The 17,890-nt window shown below is 48.1% G+C and overlaps 1 protein-coding gene across 4 annotated transcripts; it reads right to left on the bottom strand.

The window, feature by feature from the left end:
• Positions 1-319: 319 nt before the first annotated feature.
• Positions 320-15,824, bottom strand: PYROXD2 (pyridine nucleotide-disulphide oxidoreductase domain 2). 4 transcript variants are annotated; one of them, XM_063132481.1, is made up of 16 exons: positions 15,666-15,824; positions 15,142-15,161; positions 14,862-14,955; positions 14,690-14,784; positions 13,861-14,016; positions 13,490-13,643; positions 12,778-12,839; positions 11,966-12,063; positions 11,306-11,447; positions 10,323-10,457; positions 9,867-9,939; positions 6,973-7,129; positions 4,031-4,185; positions 3,182-3,288; positions 2,710-2,830; positions 320-1,539 (listed from the first exon to the last, which is right to left on the bottom strand). In XM_063132481.1, the coding sequence occupies exons 1-16, from the start codon at positions 15,793-15,795 to the stop codon at positions 1,469-1,471; spliced, it is 1,770 nt and encodes a 589-aa protein (XP_062988551.1). In that variant the 5' UTR covers positions 15,796-15,824; the 3' UTR covers positions 320-1,468. The 4 variants fall into 4 exon arrangements, with proteins under 4 accessions (XP_062988551.1, XP_062988552.1, XP_062988553.1 ...); XM_063132482.1 differs by having other exon boundaries at positions 14,711-14,784; XM_063132483.1 differs by lacking the exon at positions 11,966-12,063 and having other exon boundaries at positions 10,323-10,453.
• Positions 15,825-17,890: the final 2,066 nt, after the last annotated feature.

The raw sequence follows: 17,890 nt of genomic DNA, 5'->3' as shown, positions 1-17,890 counted from the left end.
TAGAGCTTTACGTAACATAAACATGCTTGTCAGCCCTAGACAATCTCCTTTGAAATGTCCGCCAAGTGCTGCTGCTGCTGCACACAAGCTCCATTTATTTCAATTGAGTTTTATGCCAGGTTCCCAGGACAGCCACATTGAAATGAATGGTACCTGAGGAAGAGCATCCTAAGACTGCTGGCCATCCCCTCTACGAAGCCACTGCTTACCGGCATCATCTTTTGCTTGCTTTTCCATCCCAGAGGTCAATGGCCGATGCCTCGTCCCCACAAAAGGTGAGAAATATTATTACAAAGGAAAATCGGGTTTTCAGTTTTTTAACAACCCTTTAATCTTCAGAGATACATTTTCTAAGCGTACAGCTGGCAATGATTTTACAATCATTTCGTCACATGAAATCAATCCATCATAGCTAGGGAGGAAAGTTGGCTATTGATTTTCCCTATTGTGTCAACACACTTTGGCTGTAGTCCACATGCCAATTAAAGTGGAGTATTTAGATGTAAGCTGATTTATTCCCATTGGAACTGGATGAAAGCCAAGTACTCCGGCTCAACTGATTTGTGAATCAAACTGCCCTGTACGCAAAGCCCATCAGAGGCCTTGCCAGAGAGAGAGGGGGGGGGGGGGCAGCTGGCTTCTGGCCACCTCCTAGCTGGATTTGCAGTCAGACTGCAGAAAGGTGTTTGCAAGCAGCTGCTCTTTGCCAGTGAGAAATATGGCTCTTTTGGACCAGGGCTCAGTCAGGCATATCTGACTTTGGATGGGGAGCACAAGGTCAGACGACATGAGCGGCAGCAGACGCTCCTTGCCCCTTTGCTGAGGTGACACAGTAAGAACCTGGACTTGCTTCCGAGCTTCCGGAGACCACGGGACAGCCAGGTCTTACACTGTTTCTCAGGGGCAGTTTGTTCAGCAACTGGGACCATGTTTGCAAAATGCAAGATGCCCTGCCTGGCACAGTTGGGGCCTTTCAGAAGAAATGCTGTGGAAGCCCTGAAGTCAGCAGGCCAGACAACTATGACTAGCCTCCCCAGCCCAAGGAAAGACTGCTATCCAGGATCCAGCCTCACACAGGACTCTCAACTTTGCTCCCCTTCTGGCATCAGAACTTCATCCCCCAATAAGTCCAAGGAGGAGGCTGTCAAACAGAAACAGGAGCCTTCACAAGAAAGCACAGCTCCATGTTAAATAGTAACACAAGATTAAGGAGTGAGTTAACTGGCTGATAAAGCTGGCGTTGGACTGGCAGCAAGAGCACAGCTAATGTGCTCATGGCATGTCGGCTGACTGCAAGAGCATTGCCCAGCTCTCGTTCCATGCCAGGAGCAACAAGTTTGAGCCTGGGAAGCCTTGGAAGGTATCTCTAGGACCAGATCCACTCAGCAGAGTGGCTTCTAGATGCTGACACCCCACTCCAAACTGGGAGAGTCTCTTTTCCTGAGAGCGGCAACATGTTGCTGCTGGATCACAGGTTCTTGAAATCCTCCAGGGCCGTTGTAGCAGCATTGCGCCCTGCTGCTCCCATCACACCTCCTCCTAGGAAGAAAATGGAGACATTGGGGGAATAGGCTGGGAAACTGGACTGCATCCACAGTCAGGAATTACATTAATTCTGCATACAGAGCTCTTGGGGGTATTTGCCACTGGGAGACACACTTTCATTCTCTCTCCTTGAATCAGAGAGCCCAGTCCTCTGACCGCTAGCAGGGTAGGGCAGCAGGACAGGATAAGAGCAGGAATAGAACTTCCCATGACGAGAGCACAGAGCAGAAAGAGTATTTTCTTCTATTTCCCTTCTTTGCCTTGTCCTAAGAAAGAGTTGGTATGATATACTAATATCCCCGCCCCGCATAGAGAAAATTTATAGCCCCAAGCCAGCTTTAGCAGAAAAAGAAGCCAGGGAAGTGTGTGTGTGTGAGAGAGAGAGAGAGAGGGGGGAGTGGGTGGGAGGGAGAGGGAGGGAGGGAGAGAGATATGGACTGGAACTGTGGTGTACAGGGAAGGAGATTAACCTTTTCTCTCCAAGCTGCAATCCCAATGAAAATTGCCTCCCAAAACTGCTATTTCTTTCTTGGGGCAAAAAACAGCTTTGAGAAGGCAATTTTGGTAGGAACTGTGGTGCAGGAGGAAATGTTAACACCCTTCCCTGCACACTATGGTCACAATCCTGATCAAAGGGCCCTACACACACACACACACAGAGAGAGAGAGAGAGAGAGAGAGAGAGAGGGAGCGCTGTGGAATGCAATCACACATTTCTCTTACTTTCTAGTTTTACTCTTAGCTACACTGGTTGTGTTCTGTTTACGTAGGGATGACAATAAATCCCATCCAGCAGCAATCAGCTTTTGGGGGACAAAATCAGGGTTGACAGCTGGATGTTAGTGCTGTGGGCCCGGGTGCCCAGGGAATGCACTCTCTTCTGTTCTTGGGAAAGGAAACCCTAATGGGAGGGCCTTCTGCTCTTTTCTCCAGAGGTGGAGCCTGTGAACCAGCTCCAGAGATACCTTACAGCAGCAGGGATTCTCAGCACTGCTGCTTCCAGCCTGGCCATTTAGGCACATTTGGACCAAGAAGCCAACGCAGACTCCCCACCATCCTTCCTGGTCTTCTCTAACAATCCTCTCCCCTCCAGGTCAGGTTCTCTCCCCCTTGTTCTTGTAATACTTCCTGTCTAGCCTTGTACTGCCCCACCCAGACACATACCAGGATGAGCACCACTTCCACAGAGATACAGGCCTCGGATCGGGGAACGGTAATTAGAGTAGGAAGGCACTGGACGGGCAAAATACAGCTGGTCTAAAGACATCGCTCCATGAAATATGTTCTGAAAAACAGAGGCAGGATCAAGATGGGATATATCTGAAGAGGTTGGACCCATCCCAGTGCAATGGGAGTCAAGCTGTACAGGCTGGGAGATTGGAGAGGGACGTATGTACTACAGGCATTAAACTCTTTTGCAACATTTGAGTTTCAAGGCATGGTGAGCTTAGCACAGAATGCAGCAGATTTGCAAGATCATTTACTGTGTGAAGCAGAAAAACAAAGAGGCAAAAAAATCAGCTCATGGGGACTCATCAATTCAGCCGTCAGACAATGCTTTTGCATGTGAGAATTAAGGCGGGCAAAGTGACAAGCCAGAGGGGGCTCTGGGTAGCAATTCTCAATAAATACATACCCCACCAGGTAGACCAAAGATACGCTCAAGGTCTGGAGGTGTTAGAACATCCCTGCCGATGACGGAGGCCTTGAACCCAGGGGCGTAGGCTTCAACACAATCAAATACTATAGGGAGAGAGGGACATAGTGGGCCATGCAGGAAAAAGTAAGAGTAGCCACTGGACTCATGGCAGATCAAACATTATACTTAAGACAGTCTTCCCCAACTTGGCCACCTCCAGATGTGTTGGGCTACAACTCCCATCATCTCCAGCTACCTTGGCCAATGAGCATGCTGGCTGGGGATGGTGGGAGTTGTAGTGCAACATATGTAGAGGGTACCAGGCTGATCTATGATGCCCCCAACATTTGTCTTTCAGAGAGGCTGAAGTATCCAGCTGGATCTGACCCTGGGTATAGTAGACTGCACTGGACAGTTTCAACAAGAATAACAAACAATGGGGTAAATGTGAATAAATATTTATTAATAGCACAGGAGATTGAAGAGTCAGCATACTCAAACCTGCAAGCATCTTTGTTCTGAATTTTCCCTGATGAAGTACCATTGAAAATGAAAGGGTCTGAAACCCATTGAATTAATAAATAATTGTTCTCGTTTACCTCATTGGTTTGTTTTATTTTACCCTTGGTGGCCTTTCTGAGGTTCCTATTTTGTTGGACTAGGCAGTTTTAGGCAAGACATCTCTCTAAAGGAGTTGGGGAATTGGTTTGTGTGCTTTGCTTCTTCTCACAGGGTTCGTAAATCAAAAGAAAAATATGACCTTCCAGAGAGTGGAAGATTCTCCCCTTTCCTTGGCCTGTGCACAACCCCTGTTGTTCCTGCCAGCCCTCAGTCGAGTGGCCGTACCTCGGTCGGCGTAGTCCTCACGCTCACGACTATCCCATTGCTTCCCTCCAGCCAGTGTGTAGGGGGTATACTGAGTGAAGAGCGAGACCACGTGGCAGCCTGGGGGAGCGAGTGTTGGATCCAGGGCAGATGGAATGCACAGTTCAATCATGGGCCTGAAACAAAAGAGGGCAAGCTGTAACCCTTTCAACTAGAACAGAAGAAGAGCGAGGCTGGATCAGACCAAGGGTCCATCTAGTCCAGCACTCTGTTCACACAGGGGCCAATGAGCTGTCGACGGAAAACCCACAAGCAGGACCCAAATGCAAGAGCACCCTCCTGCCCATGTCCCTTAGCAACTGGTGTGCATAGCCGTAGAAGACCCCTCTGCAGCTGGTGCCATTACGCTTAACTTATAATGTACCACCAAACATGTGTTAGACACTGAATCCACTCTGACTATAGTTCTTCTAGCATCTTGTAACAGAAGGATCCCTAAATGGGACACTAGCATAGCCGATGGCCCCAAGCCCTGAAGTGACTTTTTGAAGAGACCCAAAGCATGTAGAGCAAGGGTGGCAGCTTGTGGCCCTCCAGATGTTTCTGCCTACAACACCCAGCATCCCTCACCATTGGCTATACAGGCTAGGGACAATGGGAGTTGTAGGCCAAAACATCTGGAGGGCCACAAGTTCCCCACTCCAGATGTAGAGGGATAACATGACAAGAAAATGCTGTGCTTTTTACATGCTTACTTGTTGCAAAAGCATACTGAGCAATCATCATGTACTAACAGCAAACTCAGTTCTCACCTACAAGAAGCAGGTATCACAAGAACATAAGAAGAGCTCTGCTGGATCAAACCAAGAGTCCATCTAGCACAGCATTTTGTTCACACAGTGACCAACCAGCTGTTGACCAGGGACATACAAGCAGGACACAGTGCGACAACACCATCCCACCCATGTTCCCCAGCAACTGCTGTACATAGGCTTACTGCCTCTGATACTGGAGGTAGCACATAGCCATCAGAACTAGTAGCCATTGATAGCCTTCTACTCCTGGAAAGTGTCTAACCCCCTTTTAAAGCCATCCAAATTGGTGGCTATCACTACATCTTGTGGTAGCAAATTCCATAATTCTGTCCTGAATCTCCAACCAATCAGCTTCATAGGATGACCCCGGGTTCTAGTATTATGAGAGAGGGAGAAAAATGTCAGCAGGATTGGGTTATTAGCAGGCTTGGGAAAAACATTAGTTTTGTGGAAGGAAGTACCCCCACAACCACACAAAAAATAGAAAACACCACCACCAAAACAATCCAATGAGGACTGAGCATACTCAGTGGGCATGGGATGCTGACTGACTGTTGTGAGGGGAAACTTCCCCCACCCCCCTCCACGCCTGAATAGTGGGATGGAAGGGAAATGCAATGGAGTATCCTGATCAGGAACATTCCACACTGCAACGTTTTCTTGCAGGCCCCATTTGTTATCCCCATGAAACCAATAAAACAAACACTGAGAAGGGCAGCGTGTATTTGTGACTATCAGGGCAGATGTAGTCCACAGCTCGGAGGAAAGATATGGCTTAAAATCCCAGCTGTACCCATCACGCTGTTGGAATCGGAATCCCTATAGCCCAACCTTTCCCAATGTAGTGCCCTCCAGAAGTTTTGGACTACAACTCCCATCATCATTAACCACTGGATCTGCTGGCTGGGGATGATGGGAGCTGTAGCCCAAAACTTCTAGAGGGAGCTGTTGAGGGAAGCTATTATAGCCTTAGGACGCAATTCTATGTACAGTTTATTTGGGAGTAAGTCTCACTAAATTCAGTGGAACCTGCTTCTGAATAAACAGGCAAACCACTGGACTGTTCGCTTCCTTTCTGTTCAATGCACATTGTAACAGGCTGAGTGTTTAATTACACAAAAGGCTGTAAATGACATTGCTCACTTAAAATACTGAGAGTAAGATGGGGTGGAGGGGTGGAAGGTGTTTGGACCCCAGCGAAAGCCCTTTCTCATTGCAGGGAGTCCACAACGGAAGATCAAGTAGAATTATTGCAAATATCCAGCAAGGCAGGAGGTGCATTCAAATGAGAGCGTCTGCACTGCACTTATCCGGGGGCAAAAGGCTAGCAGACACTCCAGTGTCTAAAATAGCTAATGAAACTGTGCATGTGCACACAGGAAACAGATTTTCTCAAAGCACTCACAGGATTATAAATACACTAGAGAAGAACTTGACAATATCCATTTATTTTGCTGGAAGATGGGCCTTATCTCATTAGACCAGGATCATATCATGGCAAGGTCTTGAGACTAGGAACTATGCCAAAGTGAGGCTTGTGTTAGCAATTTGGGCTTCTGTCCTGGTCAGTATTCCTCTGCACTTTTACAATTTCTCTCTGTTTACAGCTGGTCTATGTTTGAGCTTCAGCGATAGTGAGGGAAACTGATGTGTACACTTCCGATCTCTGAGCCAGCACAGCGTTAGTAAACAGAACACGTATCCTTGGGTTTGCCTGGCCCTTCATCACATACGGCAAGCTTCCCAAACCCGGCACCATGCTGGCTGAGGATGATGGGAGTCGTACTCCAACATATCTTGGGGATAACAGGTAGAGGAATCCTGATCTAAGAGTACTGCCTGATAGAGGGCTGTAAAGCCACAGAAAACTAGTCCGCAGAACTGTGAGAAGCAGCGTCTACTCACAGTTGCTTAGCTCAGGTAAGACACACACACCCCCTCCTTAAGCCAGCCCTACTCTTTTCCAAAACTGTTCTCAATTCTTGGCTCAGATGGAGCAGACTCCAAAACATCCCCTGTTCCACCCCCCTGTGCCAACTTAGCATTCCCAGTCACAACTGTTTCATGGCTTTTAGTCTGTGCAGTGCCTTGGGAGGGTCACCCCTAAAAGGCAGTCTATACATCTTTTAAATAAAATAAAATAAATACCTGCTAGACGGTCTCCCACAGCAGGCATCCTCAAAGGCCTGGTGCAAGGTATGCATGTCTTCACAGTTGAGGTGGATGGAGCACTGATGGTGAGGTGAGGGGCAGCCATCGCTGGTGTTTGAGGCCGCGAGGAAATTGGGCAACCTGTCCACAGCCACTGCAGGCATAAGCAGCAGAGGATAAGGCCACCAAATAAAGCACAACCGAACAGCCTGCCTGCTTCACTGTGTCATAATAATCACTTCTTCTTTTAGGAGCGGGGGGGGGGGGGGGAGGTACTTTTTAGCTCACATTATCTAATGTATTAGGATATGTATGGATGCAAGAGCACACATTCAGTATTATTTTACCACCAAGTGACATACATGTTTATTGATGCTGGATAAGCTGTATCTGAAGGAAAGAATAGATGGGCAGGTTGGACTTCTGTGGGAGGGGGCGCGAGGCTCAGTCCTCACTGGATACAGACCCCAACTCCTATACTAAGAAAACTGGGAGATCAGGCAGGGTGGGCGAGAGACCAGACTTTCTTCATATCACTTCTTTTATGGGCAGGGAGCGGTGTGAAAAAGGTGAGCCTGGCTTTATTGGTGTTATGCAGGCTTTATTGGAATTTTTATAATATTTTATTGAACATTTATTATTGAACATTTATTATTTTTCTATTTGTTTCTGACACACACACACACACACACACACACACACACACACACACACACACATATATATATATAATCTTTGTATGCCAACGGGAGTGTTCTATCCTTAAGGCAGCCTAGAAATAATTTTAAATAAATAAATAAATAAAATACAATTCTTGCTTTTCCTGGGCCCCTAACACTCTCTCAGTGGGCTTGAGGTTGCATTTACATATCTAATAAAGGCAAAAGCAGCCGTTTTGGTCCATAAAGTGGGGTAAGGGAAACCCCCAAAAACATCCACAGTAGGACAATCCTTTTATTAGGTCCAATCCAAATGTCCCAAAACGGTGAGGAAGTTTTTGAGTTTCCACAGAATGCTTCATCAGGCCAGATAGTACAAAATGGGGGGTGGGGGGGGTGGGGGAGAGGAAAAACTAAAAAAGAAGTCTACACACACCCTGACTTTGGTACCATTCAACTTGATGAAGAGTTATGGAGAACTCAAAAGCCTGCTTGCTATTTTGTGATATTTTGCTTGGTCCTAATAAAGATATTGCCCAACTATGGATTTTGCAATTTACACATCTTGCTCCTCAAAATCCCTTTAAAATATATCCATTAGTAATGTTCCTGCTCCCTCTGCTGGCCACACATAATGCCTCATTGGCAATGCCTATTTTGCATCTGCTGCCTTTGGATGAGCTGTTACCAGATTTCCAAATACTTCCATACTTCTGCTTCCCTTGTTCATTAAACTAAAGCAAACTAGCTTTAAAAATTGCTACACCTCTTTTAACTAATTAATGGTGGGTGCACACATAGGCTGAGTTCATACGACATGCTAATCAACGGTTGTTTCCCATTCTGCTCCTATTAGACACACACACACACACACACACACACACACGTTGATTAGCGTGTCGTCTGATCTCAGCCACACCCTTCTTCATCCATATAGTGAAGACATGGGGAATCCTTGGGCTCACAGGATGGAGATAGCCCATGTAGTTCTCCACCTCCAGGTCCTGCACCGTCTCCTAGCCAGGAAAATCTCTTATCCCTGATAAGCAGCTGATCAGAGATAAGTTCCAGTTCTGGGCTCCACAATTCAAGAAGGACGCAGACAAGCTGGAGCATGTTCAGAGGAGGACAACCAGGATGATCAGGGGTCAGGAAACAAAGCCCTATGAAGAGAGACTGAAAGAACTGGGCATGTTTAGCCTGGAGAAGAGAAGATTGAGGGGAGACATGATAGCACTCTTCAAATACTTAAAAGGTTGTCCCACAGAGGAGGGCCAGGATCTCTTCTCGATCCTCCCAGAGTGCAGGACACGGAATAACGGGCTCAAGTTACAGTAAGCCAGATTCCAGCTGGACATCAGGAAAAACTTCCTGACTGTTAGAGCAGTACGACAATGGAATCAGTTACCTAGGGAGGTTGTGGGCTCTCCCACACTAGAGGCCTTCAAGAGGCAGCTGGACAACCATCTGTCAGGGATGCTTTAGGGTGGATTCCTGCATTGAGCAGGGGGTTGGACTCAATGGTCTTGTAAGCCCCTTCCAACTCTGCTATTCTATGATTCTATGATTCTAAGTTTTCCCTGTCTGGGAGAGGGGGTGGGGTCTGAGACGGAAGCAGCTGAGTGATTCAGTCTGGCTTACTCCTGAGGCTTGTCCTGCAGAGACTTGCCCTGCTTACTTGTGAGTAGACATGCAGAGGCTTGGTATTAGTCATACTATTTGAACATGAAGCTCAATTATTCAGTCCTGCTTATATCTAAATAAACCTGCAGAAGCCTTGTCCTGTTTACATCTGAGTAGGCTTAAAACCAATATTAATCACATTTGGCCTCACCGACTCTGCCTTTGGCCACTCCCATAGTTGGAATACAACTCCCGAGACCTTTCCCAGACTGGAATTCGGCTCTCAGGCTGTAAAAGGTTCCCCATTCCTAATACAGAGATTCTCCCTTTGCCTGCTGCCCCATGGGAACAGACATGCAATCAGGAGTAATTTGGTTCTCCATCTTTGTTAATGACTTATAATTTTGTTGTGTATTTTAATGGTTTTTTTTAAAAAAATTAACATTTCTTTTCCTAAGTCTTACAATGTATGTTTTAAACTTTGTAAGACTGCCTTGAGGCCCAGTATTGGGCAAAAGGTGGGATACAAATAAATAATAATAAGAATAACAACAACAACAACAACAACAACATTTGCATGGAAGTTTCTGGCCTCCTTGCAATACTCACCATTGATCTTGGTGACTGGAGAGCGTGTGTCAAACTGAGAGATTCTCTGGACAAACTCCAGGGGCAGTTGCTCCTAAAGAGAAGAGGCACATACACAGAATGAACGAACACACACACACACACACACACACACACACACACACAGAGTTGGCAATCACAGCCCCACATCTCCATGCAAAGAGACACTTTTTCTGAATGCCAGAAACTCAAGACTACCACAGAGTTGGATGGGGAGGCAGTGGGGACAGCCATGGCCCTTGCAGATGCCCCAGTTGCTACGCTGGCAAAGGTGTATGGGACTTGTAGGCCAAACACCTGGAGGGTCAGAAGTTACCCACCTCTACTCTGGATACCCTGCTCCTTGGAAGGGGAAGGAAAAGATAACGGTGATGTCTGGAATTAGGCTTGCCTAAGGAGTCCTCCTGAAGCATTTCCATGCTAGGCTAAAGTGATCACCTGAGGAGTCAACTCCAGGAAGGTGAGCTGTGGAGATGCATTGGACAGCACCAGGTGGCTCTTCACTTCGGTTCCATCCTGGAGGCCGACACCTTGCACCTTCCCATCAGAACTCAGGAGAATCCGGGCAACTGCCTGTGGAGTGGAGCAAAGGGATGAGCAAGCAAGCGCGGCTTCTCATGTGGCTCGGACAAAGGTGAGCCTGGAGAAAATGACATGCCCACCTGCCTCATCTTGACAGGACACGAGGAGTGGTGGGCAGGGTCCCAGCACTAGCCTCTCTTACTAAGCAACCCAGTGATGCCAACATCATGGGGCCTAGTCAGCATGGCATCAGGACTATAGTGAAAGAATATCATGCTGTCTTTGTCTTGTGATACAAACAGAACATGGGGGTCCCATCTTCTACTTCAGATGACTGCATGTACCGCTCCAGGATCATTGTGTAGTGGTGCATTGTGAAGTGCAGGATCATTGTGAAGTGCAGGCGCTCATCATGACAGTCCCCATAGCCACACCCCCTAAAGAGAGCCCCAAAATTGCAGGCAGCTGTATTGATCCATATTAACAAACCAATTCTAGCAGTTTCCATCTCCACCAGGGGGAAGACCTTTGACAAAGACGTCTTAATTGCCCATCCAAGACCAAGTGACTTTGCATTATAAGAGGGAACATTACATGGTTATTGGGGAAATTCATTTCTCCCCAACTACTGTGAGGATTGCAGCTAAGACCAGAGGGAACAGGGGATTCTGAGGCGGGTGGCAGATGACATCAGTCACCCTGCTAACAAAAAAATGCCAGCACTGCATCCCTATGAGTCCTGGCTCCACTACATCACAGTGCATGATAAGCTCCTTTCCCCCATACAGCCCCCACCCACGCCCATGCCAGGATGGCTTCCCCTGCAAACTTTTCAAGGCGAGATCAAGCCTGCCCACCCCTTCCCATCGAATTGCCTATCAGTCTGAGGATCCACCCACCTTCTCCGTGAAGATCTCGGCCCCGAGCACAGTTGCAGCACGGGCCAAGGCCTGGGAAAGTGCACCCATGCCACCAGCCACGTAGCCCCAGGCCCCCTGGCGACCCTCTAGCTGACCCATGACATGGTGCAGCAGCACATACCTGCAAGAAAGTCCAAGAGTTAGGGGCTCAGTACTCCCAGTGCATGTGGAAGGCTGGCCAGTTTTGAAGTGCAGACGCTCACCATGACCATCCCCATAGCCCCAACCCCAAGGAGAGCCCAAACACTGCAGGCAGCCTCTCTGCGGCCGAGGCTGGCCAGAAGTGGCGGTGCTAGCTTGGCCCCATTTCAGACTTCTTCGCCTCCTTCATAGGTCTATTTAAGTAGGGCTCTGTTCTGCATGCCATTTCCTCCCTCTCGAGCAGCCATCATTATTTATGATAGTATTTATTACAGTATTTAATAACCCCCACTTATGATCCCTAAGGACCTGCAAAAAATTAACAGCAATATAAAAACAAGATGTCCTTACACTTTGTAAAACAGAATAACAATCTCTGCTTGCATCCAACAATGTCCCTGTGTAGATTTCTGGGGACCCTAGTTCCTTAGATAAGGGGCAGAGTTTGGGGGCAAACATACAGAGGGCCCAGTAACGGAAGGGGAAATGAGTCCTTACCCACTGCCTGGTGTGTGGGGACCAGCCATGGCACCAATTGTGGCATCTGTTGCCAGTGTTGCTTTCAAGGGCTCAGACTCAAACCAGAAATCCAAGATCTGCAAGAAGGTGTCTATGGAGCAGGCTCCGTATGGAACTCCTGAAGGAACCCACCCATGCATCGCCCTCTTCCCCCGACCCACAGGGATAGCACCACAACTGGGATTATTTCGCTTGGAAAAAAGGAGGGTAAGGTGAGACATTTTTCTCCCTCTCTCAAAATACTGGAACCCGGGGTCATCCCATGAAGCTGATTGGTGGGAGATTTAGGACAAATAAAAGGAAGAACTTCTTCACAAAGCACATAGTTAAATTGTGGAACTCAATACCACAAGATGTAGTGATGGCCACCAATTTGGATGGCTTTAAAAGGGGGTTGGATGAATTCCTGGAGGAGGCGGCTATCAAGGGCTACTAGCCCTGATGGTTGTGTCCTATCTCCAGTATTCCAGGCAGTAAGCCTCTGTGCACCAGTTGCTGTTGCACCATGTCCTGCTTTGTTGGTCCCTTTGTTGGTCCCAGCTGATTGCCCACTGTGTGCTGGACTAGATGGACCGTTGGTCTGATCCAGCAGGGCTCTTCTTATGTTCTTAAGCTGTCAATGGTGCCATGCTTACAGTTTGAATGGATGTTTTCCAGAACTTATTTGAGAGTGGCTGCTGCATAGTTGTGGGGATGGGAGGACAGTTCTGCACTAAGAAGGCTGCAGAAAACGTGGAAACCAGGGGAGGGGGAATCAAGGTTTTCTGACTGGGTTATTCAGTAGCACTCACCTTGGAAATGGGGGCTGTGAGGACTTCATAATATTGGGGGAGCTGTTTCCCCAGAGAAAAGCCTGGCAGGAAGAAAACTGGCATCAGGTGTGGTTCAAACACAGTTCAGGAAAGGAAAGTACTCCTGTTAGTCATCCCAGCCCCACTGCCCTACAGAGACAGAAGAACAGACGGTCCCTGAGGAAAGATCTAACTGGGTGAGCATGAGCTCCAGCCCAGTCCAGGCTGCTGCTGTGTCAAGGCTGAGAAGAGGAACTATATCAGAAGAGTCCTGCTGGATCAGACCAAAGACTGCCTCAAGGGTAGGCAACCCTCTTTGGCCCGAGGGCATATTTGGCAATATGAGAAACAGTCATGGGCATCACCACAAAATGGGTGCCATGGGAGTCATGGGAAAGGGCATGTGACCTGCCCAAAGCACTGAGTACAAGGCTGTGGTCAGATCTGAGCCAACCATTTTCAGCATCTACAGAAGCCTATTTCACTGCAAATCCAGCTACAGGTAAGAAAATACGTGTGTGTGTGTGTGTTTTCTCTCTCTCCCTTCCTACCTAGAAGGCTACCAGGACTTTTCCTAGAGGTCTGAACTAAACACATGCAGAGGGCTTTTGAAATTAGACCGAAGGCCGCAGGTTGCCCATCCCTTATTTTAAGTCCAGCCTGATGCTGGGGTGCTTGGCCTAGCTGCCTCCCCCCCCCCCCATTCCCTTACCGGCACGGAACAGTGTCTGTAGACCTCGCAAGGCCCTGAGCCTCTGACGCAGGGAGCCCTGGCTGAGCACAGCTGTGTCCACAGGGCAAGTATCAAGCAGAGGGTCTATGGCTGACACCAGGCGGCTCATGAATGCCTCGTATTTGGGAAAGGCCTGGACAGTGAAAGGAAGGAAAACAACTTTTGTGCACTATTCTATTAACTCTGACCTCAGACTCTCCCAGGGCAGCCGCTGCCGTTTTCTGAAGAATCCCTTTCTCAGACCTACAGCCCTAGTATTCACCACCCTCAGGAGTCTTTGGGCTTAGCTTCCTGTTCCACGTGGCCATAATTCATTGTGCCCTTTCACCCCTCAAGTTCCCCAACAATACCTGGGCATCCTTTACCGAAAACTGAGCTATCTGGCTCTGTGTCTCAGCCAAGTTGTTCCCCAACAGCAGGGAGCGGGGGGCTTTCCCACCCAGGCCATCCTCCAACAATGGAGTGAAGGAATAAGGGTCACGCAGCAGCACTTTTAAGCCATGTTTCTGTAAGAGAAAAGACAACATAGTTTCTAGGCCCAGATAAATGACATGCTGAATTATCACTCACGTGCAGTGGGGCAGACATGTATATACCCCCTCAGCTTCCTTATCAGAGGCTTCCTATGGGCTTTGTCCAAACCATTTTGTGCAGGTTGGCCTTGGAATGACCCTGTTCTAATATTGAGAGAGAGAGAGAGAGAGAGAGCGCTTTTCTCTCTCCACATCATTCAGAATTTTATGAACTCTGTCTTCAGTCAAGGTTTCTGTCCTAAACATGCTTACCTAGGAGCAAGCTCCATTGAATACAGTGAGACTTACTTCTAAGTAAACATGCATAACAATGCATTGTATTATTATTTTTTAAATGAAAAATCTCACCTTCTTTGAGCTAGTCTGCTAGTCTTAGATTTTAAGAATCTGTCTCCTTGAGAAATGGGATACTCATCAAAGCGCTACACCTTACTTCCTGGCTTGAAGTTGCTGGTTATCAAGAAGAAAAAGCACAGTGACAAGGGGCTGGTGTGGTACCTTTTGCATAGGTACTTCTGGGGAATTCGAAGAGGAGCGGCATGCGCAGACAGAATTTGGCAAGGCCTTCACAGATGCAAAAAATAATGGCAAGCAAAGTTGCTAGCAACCAGATAGGATCCCAGCAATTCCCACTGCCTCTGCTCACCACCCTGCACATCGTCCATACCTTCAGCTCCAGCTCTGTGTAAATCCAGGGTCTCAGCAAACTGAGCAGGTAAGAAGCTCTGGAGAAGCGAAAGCCTGCAGAATAGGAGATGTCAGGTGCGTTGAAGAGTGGAGGCCATATGTGGAAGTGGGGGTGAGACCGTGCCTCTTACCTGGGATAATCTCCTCAGTGACTGCAGCACCGCCTACAAGATGTCTTCTCTCCAGCACTGCCGTCTTCAGACCCCCCTTCTGCAGGTATGCAGCCTGTGGATGCAACAGGTGTCATCTCAGCCTAAGCAGCCCCATTGGCTGCTTTCCTGGTGCTACTGTTAGGAACTTCATAGCCATAACGCTGGGTACTCCCCAATGAAACCCCAAATTACAAGCCCTATGGACAAGCAAGGGACTAAACACAGGGTGCCACCTCCTCTTGAAACCCTCAGTACTCACGGCCACCAGTCCATTGTGTCCTGCAAAGAGACAGACACAGGATGAGAACCCATGTTTCTTGCCACCTTCCTTTCTTTGTGCATGTGTGTAGTATACATTGGAACACGTAGAAATCACCTTATATATACCTAAGCACAGCACTCTCCCTTAAAAAACAAAACAAGCAAACAAAACTGTGTCCCACAGCCTGATTCTGCGCAGGTTTACTCTGAAGTATGTCCCACTCTGTGCAATGACTTTACTCCCAAGTAAAACGATTCCAGCCATAATCCCCCCTCCTGCCAGCTGAAAGCTTCCACCCTTTGCATGGCTGTGACCAAGCCCATCTGCCGCTCTAAACTAGCATAGCTCCTTACCCACGTCACCTTCAGTTTGCCTTAATTTTCCTCATGGCCGTCTGTCTAGCAGAGCAGCCACGTTACCCGCTGCTAGCCCATCCGGGGCACCACTGGGCATCCTGCTTCGGCACTGGGTGATCTTCATGCCCTGCCCACCTCTAACATGGGCGCGCCAGTGACACCCACCTGCCCCAATCACAACGGCATCGTACTCCCGTTTCAAGGAGGCTCCAGACCCGGAATGGGATGCCCTGCACCCTCCCAAGATCAAGGGAGCACCAGCTGTGCCCAGCCAACGGCCGTGCCTGGCTGCCATTTTAGGGTGGACTTTGCATTTTGGTTAGCACTTTCAATACAGTCCCAGGCAGAAGGTGAATGTGAGGCGGGCAGTGGGAGTTTCAGGAAAGGAGGAGTCGAGGAAGTGGAGGGCGGAGGGAGCATAAAGTGAACCGCCCAGAATGCAAAAACCCTGCACAGCACGGAGGGGAGGAGACGCATTCGCACACATACACACTTCTCCCGAGGGCTGGCAGCGTGAATCTTTCAGAGGCCCCAAGACTCCTGATTGTTTTCGTTGTAACAGTCTTAACCGATTTATTGTGCAGGGCAAGCGCAAGACCTCTGGTGCCTGAGGAAGAGCAGCAAGTGGTCGTGGTCGACTCATAGTACTCAAGAACGGCCAAGTTATTTTAGCACCTGGGGCAGAACACCCCACAAGTGGGTCTCCCCAGGGCTGAGATTAAAAATACAACAATGATACAGTAACTGACCATTTGCTGCCTTTTCATGACACCCCAAGTCGGCTGCCTGAGGTGGCCACCGTACACCAGCTTTAAAGGACATATGTTCCCTTCGCCAGATGCATGACGTGTATCTTCAGTGAGCAGAATACATACAAACATATAGGGAGAGGGGGAAAGGATAGTAAACCGTGGGGGGGACAGAAGGCCATGGAAGTGGAATGCAAGAGGAAGCAGACACTCCTATGCAAAGCTCAACTATGTATGGTGCAAGCCGTCAAAAGCAGAGCCCTCACAACCTCCTCCTAGCATTAATGGAAAAGCGAGCCAATTGTGCGTGAGGCTGGCCTGTAGGCATACTACTGTAGGGGGCAGTTATGTAAAACTAAATTTAGGACCTCAGATGAGTGCTGCTCTAGTATGCAGCTTTAGGCCCAAGCCCAGCTGGCTCTCTTGGTCTGTATCAGGCTCAGCACTAAAAACTTTTCAAAGCCAGCTCGAAACTTGTGAAAGGCTAACTTGGTGCTCGCTGAAATGGTAAATCTGTCTGGGCTGGATGCTCCACCAGAGGAGGAACAAATAACAAGAACGAAAACAACAAGAAAGCCTCCACAAAGGAACCGTACCAGGGAAAAGGCTACGGTTGGAGGCTAGGCTACTTTGCGTAGGCGAATTGTTCCCTTGACCAAGCGAACATGAGCGGGAGGTTGCTACAGCCCTCATGCCCTACTTGTGGCCTTCCAACAGGCAGCTGCTTTGCCACTGTGGAGACGGAATCTGGAGTACATAGACCTCTGGTCTGATTCAGCAGGGCTCTTCTTAGGCTCAGGTGTTTGTTTTTGTTACAGATAAGGAAGAGCAGTTATCCTTGAAAAGGAAGCACGCCCCAGCAAAGCTGGCTTTTCCACTGGATTTTGCACAGATCCAAAGAACACACTCCTAGGTAAGCATGTTTAGGACAGAAACCTTGAGTGAAGACAGAGTTCATAAAATTCTGAATGATGTGGAGAGAGAAAAGCGCTCTCTCTCTCTCAAAATATTAGAACAGGGTCATTCCAAGGCCAACCTGCACAGATAAGGAAGAGCAGTTATCCTTGAAAAGGAAGCACGCCCCAGCAAAGCTGGCTTTTCCACTGGATTTTGCACAGATCCAAAGAACACACGCACATGGCTCCAAAACTGGAGGGTTAGGCCCAAATTTATTTACAGAGTAGACACCCAGACCAAGCAAACTAAAATAACTAAGTTGCAAACTATACTTCACCCAGCCATGTGGTCATCCACCTCAGAACAAAAGCCCCTTGCAAAACGTACTCTTTATAGATAGTTTCCCCTGCTCCTTCCCCCCTCCCTTGCGAGGATCGTTCACACCTTCCCAGAGATGTTAATTTTCGCTCAAGGCCAATAGGCCTTGCTCCAGGATGTGCCAGAATGCCCCCATGCAGCTGGCGCTTATCTGTTCTGCTCCTAAAATCATAACAATAAATCATAACAATAAAAATACATTTTAACATTCTAAAAGCCAGCCTTTGTATGAATTAACCCCATCCTTACAATCCTTACAATGCAATCCTATGCACGTTTACTCAGAAACAAATCTCAGTGCATTCAACAGAGCTTACTCCCTTGCAAATGTGTTTCGGATTGCAGTCTTAGACTAATTGGAAGTGT

Source organism: Elgaria multicarinata, chromosome 8 (genome assembly GCF_023053635.1).
Source record: "Elgaria multicarinata webbii isolate HBS135686 ecotype San Diego chromosome 8, rElgMul1.1.pri, whole genome shotgun sequence".
In the NCBI taxonomy this organism is placed as follows: Eukaryota; Metazoa; Chordata; class Lepidosauria; order Squamata; family Anguidae; genus Elgaria; species Elgaria multicarinata.
This window is presented reverse-complemented; position numbering and strand designations above follow the sequence as displayed.

What these genes read in the sequence shown, in the direction of transcription:
- PYROXD2 (XM_063132481.1), bottom strand. Translation starts at nt 15,795, where the DNA reads ATGGCAGCCAGGCACGGCCGTTGGCTGGGCACAGCTGGTGCTCCCTTG. An exon ending in CACTGAGGAGATTATCCCAG is followed by an intron (nt 14,785 to 14,861) that starts GTAAGAGGCACG and finishes CCTATTCTGCAG; the next exon opens with GCTTTCGCTTCTCCAGAGCT. An exon ending in CCGAGATCTTCACGGAGAAG is followed by an intron (nt 10,458 to 11,305) that starts GTGGGTGGATCC and finishes TCCACTCCACAG; the next exon opens with GCAGTTGCCCGGATTCTCCT.